The sequence below is a fragment of the Alosa sapidissima genome, chromosome 13 (assembly GCF_018492685.1).
Source record: "Alosa sapidissima isolate fAloSap1 chromosome 13, fAloSap1.pri, whole genome shotgun sequence".
NCBI lineage: Eukaryota > Metazoa > Chordata > Actinopteri > Clupeiformes > Clupeidae > Alosa > Alosa sapidissima.
In genome coordinates this window covers 30785455-30809074 of record NC_055969.1, presented here as the reverse complement: position 1 = coordinate 30809074, position 23620 = coordinate 30785455, and the positions used below count along the sequence as shown (strand labels likewise).

At 41.9% G+C, this 23620-nt stretch overlaps 3 protein-coding genes across 5 annotated transcripts; 2 read left to right on the top strand and 1 right to left on the bottom strand.

Annotated features, from left to right (window-relative positions):
* Positions 1–400: 400 nt before the first annotated feature.
* ier5l (immediate early response 5-like) lies at positions 401–2697 on the top strand. Its single transcript, XM_042059031.1, has one exon. The coding sequence runs from the start codon at positions 551–553 to the stop codon at positions 1460–1462; it is 912 nt and encodes a 303-aa protein (XP_041914965.1). The 5' UTR covers positions 401–550; the 3' UTR covers positions 1463–2697.
* A 2491-nt stretch (positions 2698–5188) lies between these two features.
* ptpa (protein phosphatase 2 phosphatase activator) lies at positions 5189–13894 on the bottom strand. Its single transcript, XM_042059030.1, has 10 exons — positions 13801–13894; positions 12626–12729; positions 12337–12423; positions 12080–12205; positions 11608–11725; positions 11126–11225; positions 10710–10834; positions 9747–9847; positions 7915–8022; positions 5189–6029 (listed from the first exon to the last, which is right to left on the bottom strand). The coding sequence occupies exons 1-10, from the start codon at positions 13823–13825 to the stop codon at positions 5955–5957; spliced, it is 969 nt and encodes a 322-aa protein (XP_041914964.1). The 5' UTR covers positions 13826–13894; the 3' UTR covers positions 5189–5954.
* An 82-nt stretch (positions 13895–13976) lies between these two features.
* Positions 13977–23354, top strand: crata (carnitine O-acetyltransferase a). Of its 3 annotated transcripts, XR_006021490.1 has the most exons (15): positions 13977–14352; positions 15240–15515; positions 16342–16460; positions 17457–17510; positions 17628–17793; positions 17910–18084; positions 18270–18448; positions 19044–19144; positions 19298–19417; positions 20000–20122; positions 20315–20450; positions 20567–20629; positions 21330–21467; positions 21900–22203; positions 22368–23354. XR_006021490.1 is itself a non-coding variant. In XM_042059000.1 (14 exons), exons 1-14 carry the CDS (start codon positions 14326–14328, stop codon positions 22113–22115), a joined length of 1893 nt encoding a protein of 630 aa, XP_041914934.1. In that variant the 5' UTR covers positions 13977–14325; the 3' UTR covers positions 22116–23354. The 3 variants fall into 3 exon arrangements, 2 of the variants coding, with proteins under 2 accessions (XP_041914934.1, XP_041914935.1); XM_042059000.1 differs by having other exon boundaries at positions 21900–23354; XM_042059001.1 differs by having other exon boundaries at positions 14350–14460; positions 21900–23354.
* The last annotated feature ends 266 nt before the right edge of the window (positions 23355–23620 follow it).

Sequence of the window (23620 nt, the reverse complement as noted above, 5' to 3'; positions counted from 1 at the left end):
ATTAGGTTATATTTTTACATTTCATATTGAAGTAAAATACAATAACATGTTGTGATATTGTGTAGATAATGTCTGTGGTGATGTCTACCTCACATTTGTATCATTTTAAAAGTTGCTGTGTGGTTTATTAAAAGCGCACGGTTACACATGTGGGGATACAGAACTTTTCTACTATTCGGTGCGCCTCATGAGAACATTCTTGTTGGGTAAAGTCAGTTTGGAATTTGAATAGCACAGAAGAACCGCCTCCCTCTGATTGGTGGAGAACCAGGCACTTGGGCGGAGTTTGGGTGTCAGTCATTGGAATATCTGGACGCTGTATGGCTGAGGGTCGAATGGGCAGAAACCTCGTCCAAATATATATAGTATGGCAGCGCGGTCGAAGCAAATGATAGCTTGCTCTCACTCAGTGGGTCTAGCGCTAACGTATTCAATGTGTCTCCACAAACTCGACTCAAACCTTCGCCCCAGAACAAAATATCGTGGTTTACACTGATAGAAAGTCTGTTTTCTTCGTCCGAAAGGAGGAAGAAACAACTAAACAGCAAGAATGATCAACACAATGGAGTGTGGAGTAGATGCGCAAAGTCTAATTTCGATTTCTTTACGAAAGATCCACAACTCCAGGACGCAGAGAGGAGGCATCAAGCTGCACAAAAACCTCCTGGTCTCGTTTGTACTGAGGAACGCAAGGCAAGTCTACATGAACGAGAAGTACGCAGAGATCTACAGAATGCAGCAGTACGAAGAAGTGATGACCGTCTGCAACGAGATCCAGGAGCTGAACCCTCTCGAATTAGCCGAGGACTGCGAGGAACAGACCGGTGAGTGCTGCGGCAGCGGGGCTGGGACCGAGTCGGCGAGCCTCTGCGGCGCGCTACTGCCAAGCAGTAACCAAGCAGCTCAGCCCGCTCTCCTACAGACTAGTGCTTGCGCTTCAGCCCTGTCGCTCCGAGCCGATGAGGGTTGTAAGGAGACGGATTCATCGTTCTATCGCAGCTGCTGTGCGGAAGCATACCCAGTCTCGAACTGTGAGTTTTCTCCAGTGAACAGCATGCACTGCAACAAGACCACAGTGTTAGATCTGGACACGCACGTAGTTACAACAGTTGAGAATGGATACTTGCACCAGGACTGCTGCGCCTCGCTCCAGCACTGCTGCCAGGGCGCACAAACCCCGGCCAAAAAGCGCAAGGTTGACTTTGGCTACTACGTGTCCGAAATCGAGGAGGTACCGGATTTTACGCCATGTAAAAGAACTAAGTATGAGGACTGCTCATACGCAAATTCAGACCATTTGGACACGTCGAACATTTCCAATTTGATCTCGATTTTCGGCTCGGGGTTTTCGGGGCTGGTGAGCAGACAGACGGACTTTGAGCAAGCATTCAACGGACAGTTCTGTAGCAAACAAGCCCTAGCAAGCCTCGGAGCATGGACAAGAGCTATAGTAGCTTTTTGACTGTGGTAAATTAGAATCAACTTTATGAAATTGTACAAATTATAAAAGATTGACTTTATTTTTGCAAATGGTTATTTAAGCATTGACATTTCTGTTTGTTTTGGTTTAATGGGGATGCGGAGAACTAGTACCACATGTGATGTATTCTTTAAACAGAAAATGTGTACATTACACGAGCATTTGAAGTGGTTGTGAAATTATTCTAACGAAGTGAAATTTCGTTGCCTTAAGCCCAACGCAAACTGCTAGCTATCGCCACACATGGAAAGTAGTTGAATGTCTCGCTCGCGGATTGCTGTTTATCTCCCATAAGCAATTCTAACAGACCTCATTTGTAATGGCACTACATATATTAGATGAATCGTTACCTGAGAAGAACTGTCAAAATTGGGAAGAGAGTCTTGAACTGTGGGTTTACAGAACATTGTCATTGTGACCTGTTTGATACAGTAAACAGCGCATGTTGTGCACATGCATAAAGGAGTGCTGTACTACTTTGTTATGTGTTTTCTCAAACCAGTGTATAACAGCTTCCATGTACTGTTCAACCATCTGAACTTAACTTAACCTGTAAGGTATACATTGTGACATGTAACCTACTTTAAGAATTTCTATACAGTGTAAGACCATACACCGGTTTAGTCCAACACTATTGAAGATCTCTGGTTCATCTGATATGTATTCGTAGCCCTAGAACATGCAATGAAGGTAAACAAGGTTGGAAGTCAGTGAAGTATCTCACACTGTCTTGCAGCATCAGTTCCTTTGAGTATGTTTGTAGTCCCTTTGTGCCAGTCATCTCATCACACTCTACACTGGTGCCATTAATTAACACTACAACTCCCACAATGCACACCTTAACTTAATCAAGCCAAGTATTTTGGTGACAATTTGGACTGATGAGCGTTCCTCACTGCCCTCCCCTTTAATCTTGGAGTTATTGATTAAGCCTTCACAGTAATTCATGATTCCAACGTTGTTTGGTTTTGTGAGTTTTATTTTATTTTCTAAAACTTAAGACCTTTTGTTCTAAAAAGGCAAGCTCGTGATTTAGCCATACATCCTCACATTATATAAGCACTATGTGTACTGAAAGACGTTTTCAGACGTTTTCTCTCCATATTTTGTTGGTATTCTTGTATTTTTTGTGTACATTAAAATTGTATATCACCGGGTAAAACTGTTTTAGAAAGTATTTGTTTAAAATTTATAACCTTAATAAAAAATGAAAATCACTCAACAGTTTAAGTGTGTTCTTGTAATCAGAGCTGTGTAGGCACTGTTTCATAAGGTCTTATTAACTTCTGCTGCCTCTGCTGCATGCTATAACTTTCCTGAGAGCTCTTCAAGAGATACACAGCCTCATTCATACCCATAGATTATGAAATGTCACACAAATCTTCACATGCACCATGTATTCAAAGTTTAACTTGGATCACAAAGAGCAAGTTAGAGCTGCCTTTGAAGTAGGCCTACGCCTACCTATCAAGGTAAAGGCACAAATAAAGATTCTCAACAGTAAAGTGCAGTCTTCACTGACTTCTTACTTCAAATCATTTGTTAGGTCAGTGAGATGGTCTGTTGTAATATGAACACAAATTGTGTAAATCTCACACCATAGTGGCCCATGACAGGCATTTGCTGTCTTAATACAGCTCACACTGCAGGCCTTTGTTAAGGCCTACTAATTCTACACATTCAAATAGTTGTTTCAATACAGAGTTGGTCTATAGACAACACAGAGAAAATAATAAATATGAAAGAGGTCCTATGCATGTTTTATAGCTTAGATTTGTACAGGAACTAGAACAAAAAAGAAATTGCACTTATTCCGTATAGCCTAGAATGAAATCTCTGTTATGGTAGCCAGTAGGTTTATGTGGAACGCGTTTTCTGATTCAAGGCGCTCTCCCTAAACTTCAGCGTGTGTTATCTCTCCTATGTGCCACTTGGTGGTGTTCTTCAAAATCAATGAATGAAGGTATTAGAAAGCCTGCGCAGTGGCACCTCGGGCTGACCTCGCTCCGCCACCTCTCCCCCACCCCCTCCACATCCATTCCGTTCCCTCTCCTCCTCCTCTCCTGTCTGCGTCGTTTCAACCCCAAACCTCTTGACTCCCACAATTTTAGATAGCGCTGTCCGCTACATGAGCACAGCTTCTGTCATACAAAATCTTCGAGTCTACACGGTAATATAATCGACGGATGCTGTCCTATTGATAAGCACACTGTGAAATAGATGACTTTACGATCGTATGCGTATTATTGCAGGCTAATCGGTTTATTTGTGTTTGGACGAAAAAAGCGCCGAGCGTGTTATTCACGGAGCATAGGAATCTAGATTGCTAGTCATTTCTTTAGTGTATTAATATTGTCTTGTGTTGAGATAATTAGATGAATTTGTTTTATCGGGGTTTCTCTCTCAACATTGCAAGAGTTTGGTGATGGTTCATGGGATTCGGTATCACTTGCATGCAGTTTCACAAAATATAGTTACGAAGATTATTTTATGAAAGGGTAGTTCTGTCATTTCCAGTGTTTGGACAAACACCGCATTCTGGTGTCCGTGGAGCGGTGTAGAATGAGCTCCTTCTCGTGGCTCTGTAGAGAATTGCATGCAGGCTGCACGGAATTTAGATGAGCGCAGTTAGAGTAAGTTGCATAGGGTTTATCCTAGATCACATCAGTGTAGGCTAGTCTATTAATGCAACTAATTTCCACAACGCTTGGTTATTAATTTATTCTAGACATGATACCCACCGTGTGTCTCGTAGGCTTAATCTAGTCTACATAAGTCTGTCTCCTAGGCCTAGGCTACCACTTGTTGAGAAGGCCATGTCAAGGACAAAGGCCAGGTTTTGCATCATTTTCAGTCTAAGGTGAGCCTAATTTTGGTCAAAAATGTGACCTTCCAAATCAGTAGGCTACTGAAACGCACTGACTGACTTTCTTAGTCTAAAAGCGTGATAAAATCACCGGTTTAATTAATGGGTTTTCACTAGGCCTACAGCGACATAGCTGTATGGCATAGGACACAAGCACTCTGAGGTGAAAACTACTCCGCAAATGCCGAGGAAACGATTTGGTAGGCCTATCGGTCTTTTTGGGTTGTGCGGAGTGAAAATTACTCAGCAATTTGTGAGCTGGGAGGGCGCACTATCAGACACCCGCTGTCCGGCCTGCCTGACAATGACAGTGCAGATGGCGAGTCATTTGCATAGGCTAACGAGTCGCACAGCTCTCAGTGAGAGTGAGGGAGAAAACGTTAATTTCACAAACGCCAAAATATAAACGTTCTCAGACATCACCGTCAAATGAAGGAAATCGTTTGCTTCTTCTCAAATTAAAAGCATCATATCGGCTACTCTCCTCGGAGAACGTAGGCCTACATTAAATGTAGGCTATAGTCATTAGGCTACTGTAAGAAGATGCAGAAATGTTGGGTCCGGCAACTCAAAGTGCGATCCTCACTTAAATCTCAAACTAATGTTTGAGAAACTCAATTAATCAAGTGTACAGTCCCACGCCATTTGTTCATAAAGCCTACTATATAATCCAATTGAGCTTGAGTTTGCACTACAAGTTTCTCTCAATAAACTGATTATTTCCGTCCTCAAAAGCGAATGTCTAGTGCGCCAACATGCAACCACACACATTTCACTAGTAGAAAAAAAGAAATTGTCTCAAAGGGGCAGATCTATATCAAAGAAACACAACAGACAACAGATAGGTATGACTTGGTGTTACAAAACAAATTGAAAAAAGAAAACTACACACATGTACAGCCATGGTCTATTTCTGGAGTCTTCCAGCTAGAACAGAATTCTAGCATTGCCAGCCTGATTGTGGGACATTTTTACCCAGGCCAAACATATCTGGCTAACGCTGAAATGCTAAAACACACAGGCCATCACTGAGCACAGGCTCACAATTGGAAAAAAAAGGAGAAAATACACCAACAGAAATTGGCTTTTTTAAAAACCATCTTACAGGAACTCAGTGAGCAAAAGAATAGTAAGAATACATCAGGTCGGCTCGTGTGTTTACCAACGTGCCTTAATATAATGCTCATTTATAGCAGATCATATCTGAATGGGTACAGTCACATAAATAAACAAAACAATATGGTATAATACTACCACACATTATTGCGCAACTGAGGAAGTCAAAACCTCCTCGAATGCAAGACACACGCTCATATACCAACAAATGCCAGGGCAACTGACAGGGCTTGTCTAAAATATATTCTTTTCCCCGGGTGCAGTGCTGCTAATGGATGGACTAACTGAACGGGGTTGCATATGGAGACGTTTGCCCAAGGAGCTGAGGAGGCTACAGAGAGGCGAGAGCTGTCAGAGTGCTACTAAAGGGGGCGGGGCGCGGGGAGTATTGAGCGTGTGGAAGGCCGACGGGGCATCTTTCTGTGCAGGGGCTGCATTGGTGCTCTCCACAGAGACACAGCCAGCTGGGGTGGGGAGGGGTAGGGATGCATCTCAAGACTTCACTGGCTGGATGGAGAGTAGGCTGCCAAACTTGAAGTGCTGAATGACGGGGAACTTCTCAAGACACTGCGGAAGAGGAGAAATAGAAGAGTTAGTGCTAGCTACACTGCTTCCGCCATAGTATTGCAATGGACACTTTCAAGAGAGTTCCATTATCAGCATCATAGTTGGCCCCACAAAACTTCCTTTTTAACATTCCATATGTTATCTTAATGCAGAGGAAGTAGATTGGGGCCCAAATAGAATGTTCAAGCATTGTTTTTGTTTACCTTGTTGAAAGGGTCCATAGTAAGCTCCTTCAGAAATAAGAAGCCACGCTATGGAAAGGCTTGATGATGCCATAGAATCAGTTGTGGGTCATTTCATATCAGTTCTAAAAGGCTTGACATCATGGTCTGGGTCTCACCTCACAAAGTCTTTTCAATAATGATGGGGAAAAGGCAAGAAAAAACCTAATTTCATGTGTACCACATCTGCAGTGAAGAAGTATATGTCAGAAACATTTGGATGATGGTTATAATAATGGTAGACCATTTGGACAAAAATCGGAGTCCATGGTGTCGAACCCAAGATTGTGATATGGAATTACCCTTACATTTATTACAGTTAATATTACAGTTATCAGCCACTTTCAGAGTTTCTCTTCATAAATGTTCATGGGGAGCCTTCATAAGGTGTCTGTAAAACAGCGTTTCAGGATAAATACCAAAAACCATCTCTAAAGATGATGTAGAATCAGCAGAGTTTGACTTTCCACAGAGGAGGCAACAAAGAGAGCCTAGGAGTGGGACTAGTGCAGACAGATTCCAAACTGGAGACGGAGGGAAAGAGAAAGGGGGAGCCAAAGAGAGAGAATGTAGAGGAAAGAAAGGGGGAGGGTTGGAGGGGACGCTGTGGGGGAGGGGGCAGACAGCCTGGCCCCTCAGCGTTCCTATCTACCAGAAGGGGAAGGGAGGGGAGGGGAGGGGGGCTTCACCCAACGCAACAACACAGGATGTGGGCTCAGGAGAAGGGGGTGGGGCCCTTTACTCTTTCCCTCTCTCTCACTTGCGTGCGTGCACGCACGCACGCACGCACACACACACACAACACACACACAGACAGAGATGTACTCACACAAACTAAATTTTAAAAACTAATGCTCCAGTTTAACACATTTTAAGTTTCTACAGTTATATAGTTCCTGTTGAAACCGTTACAGAAATCTCATTGAAATGGTATATCCCAAAACAATAATACACTGCTTTGTTCATGGTAACAAACTGTTCATTATGGATTATGAATTTCCTATTTTTGATTTATGAATTTCCTATTTTTGAGGATTATAATTAGACAGAGGCAACACATACAGGTCCATATATATGTTAGAAAAACGTTTTAGAATTTATTAACAATGAAGTACCTAACTCGCTCAACAAAGAACTCATCTAAAGTTAATGAAATACAGTAAGTTAACCAACATCCATCTGGTACTGGGGGTAATTCTAGCGTCGGTCGGGCCGCCTACAAACTGGCAGACTTTTTCTGGTAAACTGCTCATAATGCTAGGACAGCAGATCAAAATCTGACAGTTGCTCTTTACATGGCTTTTTGCCATGTCAATAACATGAGCCAATTAGCCATTATAATTTTAAATCACAATCTGAAGAAAGTCTTTGATAGAACAAAGTCTGGTTGAAAGCTGGCAACACTCCTACAAGCTACTAATTTAAACCAAATGGCTCACAACAAAATATTGGTATTCCACATTCTATAGCAATTTAAAATGTATTAACAGTGTAAAGTGTGAAAGTAGCAAGTCATACATTTGGCAAATATACATATGATTCTCTTTACACTATCCATCTCTAGGGGGCGCCACAATACACCATTATCCTTGGCTGTATTAAGACACAATAGTATAGTATAGTATGGGCCACACATCATAGCAGTAAAACTGAGTAATACAAACCTCAGCCTTGTACATTCTAATGAGGCCTTGGTTGACTTTGGACCAGGTGGGAACAGCGCTGATGTTCCAAAGCTGGTTGGAGTGCTCAGCAAACGGGCCTGTTTTCATCTGCACAGAGGAAGATGATTTGACAGATGTTACAGCCTCTTAGTTATAGTAGAATTTATACATTTGTGCAATCACTCGCAGTAGAGAAATTTAACACTACAGGTAGTGGGAAACTACTCACAAAGGAACAAAGAAACATATAAACCTCTGGCATACACTGCTTAAAAAAATAACCAGGTTCTGCTCTGGCTAGAGCTCATTAATAGCCAGCATAGGTTCCTCCATGTTTGATTGTATGGTGAGAACAGGTATGGTATGGTGATTCATCTGAGCCCCTAATAATACCTTGCTTCATGTGCCACTAGATGATTGCAGCTAAATTGGTACGTTCACTATTGCAACATGACTTATGTTTGAGAAAGTGAATGAGTTGGGGTGTGTGTGTGTGTGTGTGTGTGTGTAAGAGAGAATAAGAGAGAGGAGAGATTGGCTGTGCCCTTAGGAGTGAGGCACTTCATGAATGGCACTGCTGTGCACAACGCTGCTCCCCACCCCCACCCCACCCCCCCCGGTTCCCAGCCCTCTCCCCCAAGAGAGCAGCCTGTGACCCGGGCTGGAATGCTGAAAGGACGGCTCTCCTCCAGCCGGACTTTCCCGAGGAGTAGAGGAAACCGGAGGGGAAGGAAGGAGAGTGGGCAAGCGAGGGCGCGAGAGAGAGAGCGAGTGGGACTGAGCGCCAGAGAGGGACGGAGCAGGAGAGAGGACGAGGGGGGGGGGGGGGGGGGGGGGGCTGAGGGAAAGAGGCAAGCCATGGGGGAGGGGTGGTCCTTGGGGAAGGAGTGATTCACAACAGCATGTGGGGAAGGAAATGACTCATGTGAGCAGAGTGCTCCACACATAACCTCAGAGAGGGAGAGAGAGAGTGGGGGAGAGAGAGAGAGAGAGAGAGAGTGGGGGAGAGAGAGAGAGAAAGAGGGAGAAAGAAATAGCGAGAAACACACTGAGTGGTGTGTGTGAAATAAACTGACATGTCTGTTTTGCGTGTGGAAGTGTGAGGGGTGTATGTGGACATTTGTGTTGAGTGCACTGCACTGACGTGAACCGGGGAGAGGAGGCAGATTTGAAACACCACAGAGACCTACTACGAGAATTAGACAGACATGCTCATACAAGCAGGCCAACAGAGAGGGACTTTCACAAGAGAGGCAAGCTTGAGAAGGAGAAAAGGCACACAGAGAAAGAAAGAAAGAAAGAAAGAAAGAATTATAGAAGGAGAGAAATAGACCTAAAGATCTACAAAAGACAGAAGATGAACTGTCCTATGTGGCTTGAGAATGGGTCGTCCAGCGAGAGTGTTGGCGTTAGTGTAACCTAAGGTGACTAAGGAAAGGGCCAGTGGCTGCAGCTGCACCCTGCTCTGCTGCCTCACTGCCGGGGGAGGAACCAGGAACCAGAGACCGCAGCGCTTCCTCCTCCACATCCGCTTCCCAGCCTCGCTCTACACAACCCATCGACTGCCGTCTCAACGTCTAAACTGCCAGACTATTTACAATGGTCTCTATTTTTTATTTTTTTTTACAAAAAAAAAAAAAAAAGAGAATTGAGGACTTTCCACATTGCTGTTTTCAGTGAATTTCCTATTTTTGAGGATTATAATTACACAGAGGCAACACATACAGGTCCAAAACATTACCGTGTATAATTCTTTTAAGCCTACACAGCTTTGACTTGCCAGCATTAACTCGACATTTAGGAGAAATATCCGCTCCTTACACCAGACTTACTTCATTAATAAATTTGATGCACTCCAAAAACATGTAGTCCTTGTGGTTCTCATTCACAACCTTCTCATCCACAAAGTGCCTGGGTTCCAGTGTAGGGTGGTCTGGCACAGACAAAAATAAATAATTACAGCATATATCCACAAGATGTCGCCCTTCTGCCTCTCTTTCTTCTGGCATCACAGTTAAACAAACATATCACCTCACAAAATCTAACAGGAATCCAGCAAAATATGTGTTTCTAAATCAACACAAGTAGCAAGTATGCTCACATGTGTGTGTAATATATTAACTATGCACAGATGTGATATTTCATCATACTAAGTGTTTACATGTCAGTGGATTTTGTGGATGATGCAATTCAGACGACTATTGTGAAAGAGGCATCACCTCCTGCAGTCAAGATTGAAAGTAATAAAGGCCAATCTAACAGCCAACCGTATGTGTCATTGCAAAACAGGAAGAAATGAATGAACCGTAAGGCTGGTAGAAAAACGAGCAGTCTTCCCATCAGTTAAATACCACTCATATTAGTGGTAAACAAGGAAGCCTAACAAACTGTCACTAATGAAAATAGATTTTTTTTTTTTTAATTTGTAGAGCAGTTAGTATGCATATATAGACTTCAACATTTGTGACCCTAAAAAATATCTAGAGGTGAAATCTTTTAAGGGTCCTTGCGAGGTGATTAACCTGGGTCAGAGATGGAAATTACGGTAGGTTTCAGACACAAAGTAATAATTTAATATTGAGTGGCTGGTGAATTTGACCAAAAATCTGCCAGTGGTTGGTAGATGTACACATTTTCAAAACTGTATTTTCACCACTGACCTGGATGTGAGGATTGAATGGCTCAAAAGCATAAACACACAAAGGAAGTCTTAAGAACCCTTTTACCTACTTCACAAAATCTTGTCACTTCCGACAGCCTTTAGGGTAGAAGTGGGACAAGCAGGGAAGTCTTACCTACGAACTGGGAACTCCCCCAAATGAAGGGCAGGAACTGGAAATCATCAAGTCCCCAAACTCCCTGGCTACCAGCCGGCTCCATCCTGTAGGTTTTCTGCAGTTTCCGCATCACCCACAGATATCTACCGCCGTGACAATAAATCAGTCAGTCAAAGGCAGAGGCACTCTTAATCTGATTGACTCATAGCCAAATAACCCACTTTCCATTGTCTGAAACAATTAAATTCCAAGTGCCAAACATTACCGGATGGATAATACAGATTTCTTAAATCTATGAATAAATGCTATGCAATCAAAATAGAGGATATGAATAAATGCTATGCAATCAAAATAGAGGAATTGGATTCATTCTAACCCCAGAAACCCAGGGAGTACTGATTACATGCAACTCTGACTAGTGCCCAAACACAAACCTGTCAAACACTTTAAAAATGATAGCCAGCTGGTCATCCACACGCAGCACGCCAATCTTACACAGGCAGCACAGGAACGCCGCAAAAGCCGCCTCATGTCCTGGAATAAAAATGCAAAATATAACAATATATGTGCATTCCACTGACAAAGGAAACACTTTGGCTCAAAACTGATGCCATAGAATCTAACCATTTGTGCACTTTTGGCAAAATGACACCAGACACTTTGGAGACCCAATAGAACAACCACAAGTGATTACAGCAACATAACCACAAAACATGTTTCCATCTCCAAAATTACTTTGCTTAATTATATGACTCTGGTTCATTGCTGATGATTCAGTTGTTGTTCAATTAGAAACAGAATTTGTCTAATGTCAAAACACAAGCATAAGCACTTTGGTGCATGAGAATTCGTGCTTCAACAGCTCCCCCTAGTGATATCGGGAGTATCCGACACACACATACACACAGCCCCTCACCTGTGCCATAATCTATTCTGGTGGAGTTCCCCACTGCTTCCTTCAGATAAACAGCTACCTCAGGAACTGCTCCTCTTCTGTCTTCAGGGATCAGTGTAGAAACCAAAGCTTCAGCCTCCTGCATACACATTAATACAACACAAAGGGACAGATTCTTAGAAGCACACAGACAAACAGACAGACAGACAATCTATACAACAGAAAGATGGTACAATGATCGCTAAACGAGTTGTGATATCAGGACAGCACTGACACCCAAACAGCAATGAAATACCCATATACCCATGCCCATTATGGCAATATCACCTATTCTGGCATCCAGGCACCAATGTAATGCAAAGTTTTAGATTGTTCAAAATGATCAAGCCATGATGATGAACGCATTTTTTACTATTTAAAAGTGAGTGCTTTGAAGTTTTCTTTGGTTTTGACCACAGTGTCACTTGTTTTATGTTTTAAAACAGACCCTCACCTGGTCTAGCTTGGCATACCAGCTCCTGTATGCTTTATTGCCAAATCGAGAGGGCTGATCCACAGGCGGAGTTTCATCAATCCACTGATCCAAAGTATTCAGCAAAGACAGAAGCTTCTCTATTGTCTGTAAAGAAGGTCACGATAAGTCAAAGATGGTAGAGAAAATGTGTCATGTCTTTTTAGACTGATTTTGTTATCACAAAGGAGTCAGAACAGAATTAGAAATACAGGAAAATGGGCAGTAGAGTGTATTACCTCAGACACTTTGTATTCACATGTAAGTTTCTTTCCCTTTACACCTTCATTCAGGGTCAGAACAAAGCCCATGTAATCAGCATATGCCTTAAAGAGAGGAAAAAGAATGTGTTAAAAAGCAATCTACATGAGTATTCATGACCCTAGATAAAAAGCAACAAAAGTGAGACCACTTTATTTACCATAACGTGTAGTCTAGTATGTATAGACAAGCAAAACATGAACTCATAGCACATACACAGTGGTAGTATTCCAACATCATCACTGAATACACAATGCTACTATCTACCTGGGAGCGTTTCCATTTCCCCATGTCGGGGACCATGCTGATCTCCTTCTTTGGGACCATGAAGTTGGCAGGGATGGGAGGGGTGTCATCTTCAGGGGAGGAGCCTAAGAGTGACAGAGAAGTGGTCATATTCAGTGCCATACCATCATCTCCTGAATGTTATGGCGACTTATGCTATAAATTACATCAGAATTATTATGAGGACGCCCAAGATGCCACTATTACATTAATGTTTCACAAGGAGACTGCATGTTGCAGTGTAGTTTGAGGTCTCAATTGAGCAAAATAAATGTACCCTTATGTCGAATATGGCGGGGCAATTTAAACCAAAATTCTCTTCTTCCCGAATCTCGTATTTTCAAACAGTGCTTTAATGTACCATTGTCATGGCATGCATTGATATTGTAACAACCCCACACATTTGCAACTATGTGCTGAATGTCAATCACGTACCCTAAAAACAATTCAGTACAAGTCAATATTACAATAAGTCTATCATCTTTGGTTCCCTTATGTAAGCCTTAGAGATGTTACCATAATTACCATACTATACAGTTGAGTAAGCAATACTCATAACCACAAACACAAACAGTTAGCACTGCAGCATACCAATTTTACAAACTACTTGCTGGCATTAGAATTAGAAAAACAGAGGCACTTAAGTGGGCCAACTAAATGTCGGTCGAAATAGCATAAGGTTTTATTGATCTACACAACCATGGCCTTACCAATTAGGACAGCCTGTCAAAGGGAAAGCAAGTGGTGGAAAACATAGGCTAACGTTAAATAAGTATACATAAGAAACATCTAGGCATCGCTTTGAGAGAAGAACCCAAACGAATGCATAACAAATAAACCGCTTTCCCCTTCATATATGTGGGGTTCACAGGCAAACCGACTGGCCAAACGATTTCCAGCACGAAACTTGTGAAAACTACTGAGCTAGCCAGCTACATAGCCTTGCTGTGTTGATTCAGACCTGTTAGCTAGCATAGCTAGCATACGTTGTGCAAGAAAGAATGAGAAAGTGATGGAGAAACAGCGCTTACTTTAATCACAGACATTGTCTTGGGATCTAAAAGTGGCTTATCATAAAAGCTAAACTAATACGTGGAAAACACAGCATACAAGCCAAACACTCTAACTGGAAGATAGGTGTAAATTATGTCGGTTACCTGATTGCTGCTCCGTCTCCGCCATGTTTATTAGAATAGAGGGGTGTGTCTGACGTCACCTTTGAACTTTCACCCTAACGTCCGGCAAGTTCATATTTCCTACAAATATCACACCTAAATTGAATCATACATCTAAACTGTGGTTATCTTTGCCAGACTATACATATACTCAACAAGAAAGTCACACCTGGATAAAAAACAAACAAACAAAAAAAACATAATAGCTTCCATTTCTAGGTGCGCCCCCGTGCGATTGACAGTCTCGTGAGCAGTGTTGAACTAGACAGTAAAAAAACAGGGCTAGCTCACTGTCTATGGGCAGACATTCTCTGCTATGGGCTAGCTAGCTAGCAGTGGGTAGCATTCAGGTTGTTTTGAACAGGGGACAGTGGCGGACCCGTCTGGCACTGATAATCACAGAGCTCATAGTAACGCTGTCGGAGGGAAGCCTAGCAGGGAATGCACTGCTATCTGCCCTGAAAGAACGGACCGTGTCTTTTGGGGGCGTTCCTGTAAAAAACAGCAATGTTGGGCTTTCTACGGACGATGGTGGTGAGTAGAGTACATCGACTGCCAAGTTTTTATTTGAAGGCAACGTCAACGTTAACGCCATCTAATAGTTTTCTAGGGGAGTTAAGAAGTTAGCATCCAGTTGCTTCAGTAAGTTAACTCTCACACAGTTAAATGTTTCTGCACTCGCAATGTCTGCGATTTAACTAAGCCGATGTCTGCTTGCTATTTAAACCTAAAGACGGTTGTTGTAATTTGTTTGCTGAACTGCCGAAACGTTAGTTGACTGCGTGGTAAGAAAACAACCTTTGGAATTTTATCAAATGACTAACGTTAGCTAAGTCGTCTAAGATTTGCATCTTTTTTTGTTCAAATCATCTCTGCCCTTTGTATCTGTTGATTGCACCTTGACGTGAAACACTGTTGCAGCTTGCAGTAAAACAGATGTGACGAAACCATAGACAGCGAAACAGATGTGGTGACTTCGTTGACTGTACAGTTAAATGTAGACTAAAACAGACAAAATACGACGTTAGGGCAGTACGTAATTTGTTGCTTGTAAGTTGCTTGTTGCTTGTGAGCCCCCATAATAATGTAGCCTACATGTTAACAACTCATGTAAACACCATATTCGCAATTGTATCAATACTCGGAATATGAATGTCCATGTAAACGTACTCGATGCTTACATTTCCTTACTGACCTTTCGTTACCTTTCTGGCTTTGACAGCAAGTAAAGTTTGAGTGAGACCATATGTGGATGGTATGGACATATATTTCCAATATCTCTTTGCATGTTGCATATAAAAAAAAGGTATCCCAAGTTTGAAGTGGAAATAAGGGTGGAACAATTTCAAGGTTGAAGCTATATTTGTTTACATTTTAAATATGCTCTTAAAACTAATTCCTTATGGCAATTTGTTGGACAGGGAAAGAGCGGCATGGTAAAACCATCCTGCCTAGTAAGACCGGTTGCAGTGACCCGGATCACGGGGCGCTACCTGGCACACCAGGAGAGTTTGCCCAAGTTACCTGTGCCACCTCTCAAGCAGACATGCGACCGCTACCTGGCTGCCCTGGAGCCAATTGTGGAAGAGGATGAGCTGCAACACACACGCCGACTCCTCGAGGAGTTTCAGACGGGAGGTGTTGGGGAAAGGCTGCAGAAGGGTCTCGAGCGCAGAGCCAGGAAGATGGAAAACTGGGTATGAATTTGAGACGAGAATTGTCACTCAGGGGTGCCGCCGGGAGGCGGGATTCTAAGGGCCCAGAATTATTCAAATTATTGTCTGTCATATGGCCCAAATTTTCTAACAGCACCCCTGTTGTCACTATACCAGAGACTATGTGAATACATCGTGCCAATTATGTGATGTGTTGTGAATATATTGTACCAATCATGTGTTCTGAAGACTTAAAATAGATGCCCGATAAGTGCCCAAAATGTGTTGCGATATGGCCACCGAGTGAAGGGACTTGCCTACAAGGACTTTGACTACACTCTCCTGCTTTGGCCCTCTGGAGCAGCAGAAACTGACTGTAATGTGAATTTAATTGTTGCTTTATAGAAGATTGTTTTCACATTCTGGACTGACGTCTGACCCAAAAAGACTACCATGGCAAAATCAATTTTCAATCTGAACCAAAGCAATAACACTGCCATGTGTATTGTTTACCCCCTCTCAAGGTCCTTGAACTTCTTATACTATGTGTAACTGTATTTGTAACTCTCCTGAAGTAACATTTCTTGAGGCAAAATGTATCTAAATAGGATACAGTAACTCTTTGCAAGGGCAATATTAGGTCCTCCCAGTAGAAGTAATCTGATCCTCGTCTTTGCAGTAATAAAGGATTCTTTCGTGAAGGACATCATGAAGTTTCATGATATCATGATATTTAGGTGGTCTGAGCCCCAATGCTACTCCTTTTTGTTTTCTGAATTTGATCAATGCATCTCTGAGAAAATGGATGAGATGCTGGTATATCTTGTATGTCATTCTCTCTCTCTTTCTCCCTCTGTGTTTCTCTCAGCTGTCAGACTGGTGGTTGAAGGTGGCCTACCTAGACTACAGGATGCCTGTGGTGGTGCACTCCAGCCCAGGTGTGGTCCTTCCTCGTATGGAGTTTCATGACCGACAGGGTCAGATGAGGTGAGATCAATGTTTCCCATACATTGACTTATTTGTGGCGGCCCACCACAATATCAACATTGACCACCACACAATGATTTTCCAGGTTGTGCTTAAATCTGGTTAGCATCATAACCACGCTGTGCTAATTGTTAAAAACTGTTGTGTCCAAGTTAATTCTACAAACCAACCACCACAAATGGAATTCAATTCTGTGGGAAACACTGGAGATCCTCTCTTAAATTGCTGAAAGGTTAATGAGCTGAATTGAATTCACAGAATTCAGAACAGATTTGCCCTTTTCTTGTCTTGTGATCCAGGAAAATTAATCTACATTCATTTCCAAATGAAGTTTTTGGGAAGTTACACTGTTGTTTAAGTCCTTGTTAGCTGACATCTTGCCCTGGCCAGAACCTCACAGGGAGAGTTGTTTGATGTGACTCACATAGTGATGACCTTTGTACAGACTGCCCCAACTACCGTGCCTAGGCTATTTGGGGAGTGTTCATAATATAGGCTGTTGCTCTTAGCTGGGACAGGACTGCTGATTCTGCCATTGTGTCTACTCTGCTCAAATTCCACACAGCAGAATTTGACTGATTTATTATGAGTACAAACTCTAGAAATAAGGGTAAATTTCATGTTATCAACAAGTTGTGTTTCTAACCTTCAGTGGTCCTTTGCCAGTATCTGAGTTTGCACATGTAACACAATGCTGTGTCAGTGTATTCTTTTTTTAACCCAGTACTTGAAGGAATGGTCATAGGTTTTTCTTATGTAATCATTCACATGTAGAATCCATGACGCAAAGTGCTTGCTTTATCTATTCAGTCTTTTTATTGCTGCTAATTTGCCAGTTACACAAAACAATATATTGGGAACTGAATGTACACTATGAATGTTTATAAAATCATGCACATGGTACATATGAAAAAAATATCCTATTTTTTATTCAGAAAGTACTTCAGTATGATATTTTTGTATGCTTGGTAATTTTTGTTCATATATATTTCATAGATTTGCTGCTAAAATGATTTCCGGAGTCTTGAATTTCAAGACTATGATTGACAAGTAAGTGGTACTCATTTATTTACTGGTGTTAGTAAATAAGTATTTCTCCCACTGAAGACACTGCATTGCAACATGTGATTTTAAGACAGAAACGATGACTGTAATGTCTAATTCCAGTGAAACATTGCCGGTAGAGCATCTGGGAGGGCAGGCATTGTGTATGCACCAGTACTATCAGGTCTTGTCATCTTGTCGCATCCCTGGAACCAAGAGTGACTCCATAGTGAACTACTCCCAGGGCAGAAGGCCTCCGTCACATATCACAGTGGTGCACAACTTCCAGGTCTCTAAATACTTGCCCTCTGCATTTGGTGTTTATATTTTTACAAGGTGATAGTACATAGTAATTACGGGTGCAAGACATGTTGTCAAATAGCTTTTTCTGCTCTGTGCATACAGTTTTTTGTGCTGGACGTGTACAACAGTGATGGCACCCCACTGACTGTGGATCAGATCTACATTCAGCTGGAGAAGATCTGGAACTCCTCCCTGCAGACAAACAAGGAGCCCATTGGTATCTTGACGACACAGGACCGAAACACATGGGCGAAAGCTTACAACACCCTCATCAAAGGTGAGCCATGGTGACCCAGTTACACAGAAAGGAAGCACAGAAAATGTAATATTTCAAAACACATCCATTAAAATACTCATACCTCTGAAATGCAATATTTAGTCTTAATTACAATGTTAATTAAATGTTAATGTCATTTCCTTTATTACAGTAAGTGCTGATTCAGTCTCACTTGTCCTTTCCAGACAGGACCAATAAGGAGTCTGTGCGTGCCATCCAGAAGAGCATCATCACCGTGTGCCTGGACGCGCCCATGCCGCGCGCCTCAGAGGAGCAGTACCGGAGCCGGGCAGCTGTACAGATGCTGCATGGCGGAGGCAGCCGGTGGAACAGCGGGAACCGCTGGTTTGACAAGACTGTACAAGTGAGGGGAGCAAACCGACAACAACAGACCGACACGGAGTAGCTACTTAAGAGGATTTCTTGTAAATTTAAAGTACTGTTTTTTTTTTTTTCGGACTATAAGTCGCACCGGAGTATTAAGTCGCACCAGTCAAAAAATGTGTCATGAAGAGGAAAAAAAACATATACCGGTATATACAGTAAATATATATATTTATGTTGCACCTGAGTCGCAGGACCAGCCAAACTATGAAAAAAAGTGTGACTTATAGTCCGGAAAATACAGTATGTTTTGAAGGTTTACAACATTCACAATGCTAATGTGAGAAGTGTCTGTCACTCCAGAGATTTGCATTTTTTTTACCATGACTGTATCTCTAGTCAGAACATAGTGTTTGCTTCAAGTGAATCTACTAACAGGGTCACTATTCCCTGTAGGCTTTTAACCTTTGCTGTTGAGATTTGTGTTTTTCTAAATATAAGGAAGGAGTTTTTACAATAGGGAAGTGAGTTTCAATGTGTGTCTGTCTTTTAACCTAACCACAAATGCAACACTAGGTCATTCTCATGACCGTTGAAGTCACATGACTTTGTTTCTGTCTCATGGCATTTCCCAGTTCATCATTGGGGAGGACGGCTCATGTGGTGTGATATATGAACACGCCCCAGCTGAAGGACCTCCAATCATCAAATTAATTGACCATGTAGTTGAATACATGTAAGGCCAACCTCTTTCAAATCATAGCTGTGTAATTTAGGCTGTATTACCACATGTCACAACGTATTTATACCGGTATATGTGAAAAAATATGAAAATGCTCCCAATCTTGTCACTGGCTGACAACATTTTGAATGTTTTGTGTTGTAACAGGAAGCAATCTGAAATGGTGCGCACTCCAATGGTGCCACTGCCCATGCCACGGAAGCTTCGCTTCAACATCACACCGGAGATAAAGAACGACATTGAAAAAGCCAAGCAGAACCTGAACATGTGAGCCCAGAAATCAAAAGAAATACTCTCTATCAGAGCTGGATAATAATGAGTAATATTGCAAGTCATTGTAAATAAAAAAAATGGCTTCAGGTGTTGTTCAGCGTGAATTTACAATTTGTCTGTAAAGACTATGACATATCTACACATAGTACTGAAATTTTAGTACATCTTGTGCATTGCAGTGAGGCCGACTACCTTTACAGTGGCGCTACTAACCTTTGCTGTTTTGATATGTTATCTATTTCTACACTGTTCTTTTGAGCTCTGCCTTTATATACAATTGGATTATTTCTAAACCCCTCAAAGCATTACTGACATTTCTTGAATTTCCCCTTGGGGATCAATAATGTATCTATCTATCTATCTATCTATCTATCTATCTGACCACAATTAGACCTGATTAACCATAATTGTTGCTAGATGTAGTCTGAAATAGTACACTATATATATCTTTCCGCAGAGGACATATTTAAAATAAGCAGATACTTGCCCTGATTATTTCGTCTGGAGCAGACTATTTTAGCATACATTGCTGCTAGCCAGTTGACAGCTCGACTCTTTTTCTTCTTTCGTTTACAGAATGGTGCAGGACCTTGATGTTCGAGTCATTGTTTTCCCTCATTTTGGCAAAAATGTTCCCAAGTCACACAAGATGAGTCCAGATGCCTTTATCCAGATTGCTCTACAACTAGCTTACTACAGGTACATCACCAGACATACTGTATAGCTCTTAAAAAACTGGTAAAACTGAAGGACTGGATTTGGTAGTTGAACAGCTGGTTATATTTTTTCATTTTCCTTCAGAGTCGGGAAAATCCTTATCAGTACCCATCTGTAGCGCACACTGCACACATATGCTGTTGCTTGTACTGATCATCGTCATGTCCGTTTCAGGATGTATAAGGTCTGCTGTGCCACATATGAGAGTGCCTCCCTGCGCATGTTCAGGCTGGGCCGCACCGACACTATCCGCTCAGCCTCCATAGACTCCGCTAAGTTTGTCAAGGCCATGGACAACTCCGCTATCCAAGTATGCTACCACTAACACAATTGCAATTAAGAACCCATAAAAGAGTCCTACTCCTTGCTAAAATTATCTCTCTTTCTCTCTCTCCCTCTGTCTGTCTTTGTGTGTGTTTGTGGCAGAACATGGAGAAAGTGGCTCTTTTCGAGAAAGCTGTAAGAGGACACAGGACATACACTGATATGGTAAGGGTATGATGGGGCTTATGCAGATGTACAGTATATACTCAGGATACTGTGAAATTATGACTATTACTTATACAGGGGGAATATCACAGTGGAATACCAATACAGACATTTCATTAGGGAGGTCTTGGAATCTTTAGAGTGTATTGTACTGTTTAATTCTCATACATGCTTATCTTCATCTAGAATGAAATATGATATGTGTGTCTTTCATATGATTATATGACTCCATATGATGAGTCACCATGACAATATGTCTGTTTTATCTGAGTAGACATTGCTCATATTTTAGTGTTACATTTCTAACTTCTAATTTTTGGGGGCAGCCGTGGCCTACTGGTTAGCGCTTCTGACTTGTAACCGGAGGGTTGCCGGTTCGAACCCCGACCAGTAGGCACGGCTGAAGTGCCCTTGAGCAAGGCACCCAACCCCTCTGCCGCTGTAGCAGGCAGCTCACTGCGCCGGGATTAGTGTGTGCTTCACCTCACTGTGTGTTCACTGTGTGCTGAGTGTGTTTCACTAATTCACGGATTGGGATAAAATTTCCCTCACGGGATCAAAATAGTATATATAGTATAGTATATATACTACTATACTAGTACTTCTAAAAGATTTGGTACCTGTAATATATGTCTAATGCTATTGTTTACTATCTCCTCTGCCCTGCTTTCCTGATTGCCTTGGGTGTGGCTGATTGCAGGCGATTCGTGGCCAGGCCATTGATAGGCACCTACTCGGACTCAAGCTTACAGCTATTGAGGACCTCACCTCCTTGCCAGAAATCTTCATGGACACGTCTTATGCAAAAGCTCTGCATTACAACCTCTCTACTAGCCAGGTACACACAGCTAGCATTTTGTTCTTATTTCAGCAGTGTTTTTTTTTTTTATCACTACAAACACATCATGCTTGTGCATGATTTTCAGATGTGTTATGCAAGAATAAATGGCTGTGGGCTGAAGAAAAAAAAACAGTGGGATTGACTTTATGACAGTCATTTGTGCAGATTATTGTGGCCTTGTGCATTTCTGCAGGGCAGTACTGTCTATTGCTCTTGCATTTTTGTGTGGAAATCAGTTAACATGTTGAAATCTGCATTTGCCACAGAAGGGCTTGTGAGAGTGCACTGCGGTGTTTTATTAATTGTCTAAAATGAATACAAACAAACAAAACCAAAAAAGACTTGACAAATCATAAACCCATTTCACCATTTGAACTCCATTTAGCCAGGTGTGTGTGTGTTTACCTGTGACCTCCCTCTGCTCCTCAGGTGCCGGCAAAGACAGACTGTGTGATGTGCTTTGGCCCGGTGGTGCCTGATGGCTACGGCGTGTGCTACAACCCCATGGATGAGCACATCAACTTTGCAGTGTCTGCCTTCAACAGCTGCGAAGACACCAACGCCAGCCGGATGGCCCAGACCCTGGAGGAGGCACTGGTAGACTTGAGGGACCTGCTGGAACAGACACCCAAAGCCAAACTGTGAGGCTCTCATAAATGGTGTAGTGCCAGAGGCCTGTTTTTAAATGATGAACTGCTTTTTAATTCGGTACACCCACCTTGAAGCTGACCTGGTAAGCCTGCTGGATTTCTTGGGGCAATTGGCAGTGTCTTCTTGCACATAATTTGTTCAAAACAAGAGTGAGATACTAAGCACTTCATGTAAAGGGATGGTAATGCACAGAATTTTGGTGTGTGTGTGTGTGTGTGTGTGTGTGTGTGTGTGTGTGTGAATAAGCCCCACAGACACTTTGTTGGCCAGATGTTGTTTGCCAAGCAGGGCTAAGGTGGTGTACTTGGTTATCCCAAGAATCCCAACAATCCTTGCCATTTTTCACACTGAAGAAGGGTGTCAGCCCGAAACGTTTTGTGAGGCAATTAAAAAGTAAACAAAACTGTTGAGTGCTTGCTTTAATTATTTTTCAAAGTCACCCTAAGAAAGCCAATTACGAAAATACTAACACTTTGAATGTTTACCGGATGAATTATTTTTTTGCTTGATTGCAGTCCTGGAATAGATTTGGGCATCAGGACATTTTGTAGCCCTGTTGGTATGTTCTAAACACAGTTGTTGTTTTTTTGTTGTAAATACAGAATATTGATTATTTCAATACCCTCCAGGTCTCCAATTTCTTCACTGTTTATACCCATGAAGGCCTGTTTGAGTGAAACCACAGACACTGGTGCAGAATTACTTTACCTGGGGCATTGGTTACAGTCTATGAGCCACAAACACTGACATGTCCAACTGCTGTAGCCAGACTATTCTTTTTATCTCGCCTTATTCTTTTTTTATACAGATATTCCCATAGGGTGGTCTGCCTCTTTATCTACAAAGATGTTAAATAAGCTACAAGAATGTCAAATCATGCCAAAGTAGAAACATGACCATTTCATGCAACAGTCCATATTAATCTTAGCTTACCAGCTTACCATTTTTACTGCAATTAACATTTCCATTGCTGTGTAATAGATGGAACAGTGGAGCATTTGTACATTTCCATGACACATTTACTGTGCTTGTTTACTTTTGTTTTTTTTTCTCTCTTTTGAGTACATGATTTGTGTCATTAGTGAATTGTTCACTTGATGTAGTTTCCTGTGCCTCGTGTGAAACTATGTAATCATAAAACCTGAGTTGACCGAAGCTGTCAAGGCTGTATTTATTTACTAATACTAAGAAAATTAAAATAAATGTTTAGAATAATAAAAATATGAAAATGGATCTTCCTGCATCATATGTCAAATTATTTGACTTTCCAAACGGATTTTTGTCTCAGGTGATGGGTTGGCTAAATCAGTATAAGTATTTATACTCTTTTGATCCCGTGAGGGAAATTTGGTCTGTATTTATCCCAATCCGTGAATTAGTGAAACACACTCAGCACACAGTGAGGTGAAGCACACACTAATCCCGGCGCAGTGAGCTGGCTGCAACAACAGACAACGGAACAATATGCCACATTTTAGCAATAATATGTTCCTGCCATA

Bases quoted from the DNA above. Each gene is read 5' to 3' on its own strand.
- ier5l (XM_042059031.1), top strand. From the start codon at position 551: ATGATCAACACAATGGAGTGTGGAGTAGATGCGCAAAGTCTAATTTCG.
- ptpa (XM_042059030.1), bottom strand. From the start codon at position 13,825: ATGGCGGAGACGGAGCAGCAATCAG. The intron at 12,730-13,800 runs GTAACCGACATA...TGTCACTCTTAG, and splicing joins GGAGACGGAGCAGCAATCAG to GCTCCTCCCCTGAAGATGAC. The intron at 12,424-12,625 runs GTAGATAGTAGC...CCTCTCTTTAAG, and splicing joins GGAAATGGAAACGCTCCCAG to GCATATGCTGATTACATGGG.
- crata (XM_042059000.1), top strand. From the start codon at position 14,326: ATGTTGGGCTTTCTACGGACGATGGTG. The intron at 15,516-16,341 runs GTATGAATTTGA...TGTTTCTCTCAG, and splicing joins CCAGGAAGATGGAAAACTGG to CTGTCAGACTGGTGGTTGAA. The intron at 18,085-18,269 runs GTGAGCCATGGT...TGTCCTTTCCAG, and splicing joins TTACAACACCCTCATCAAAG to ACAGGACCAATAAGGAGTCT.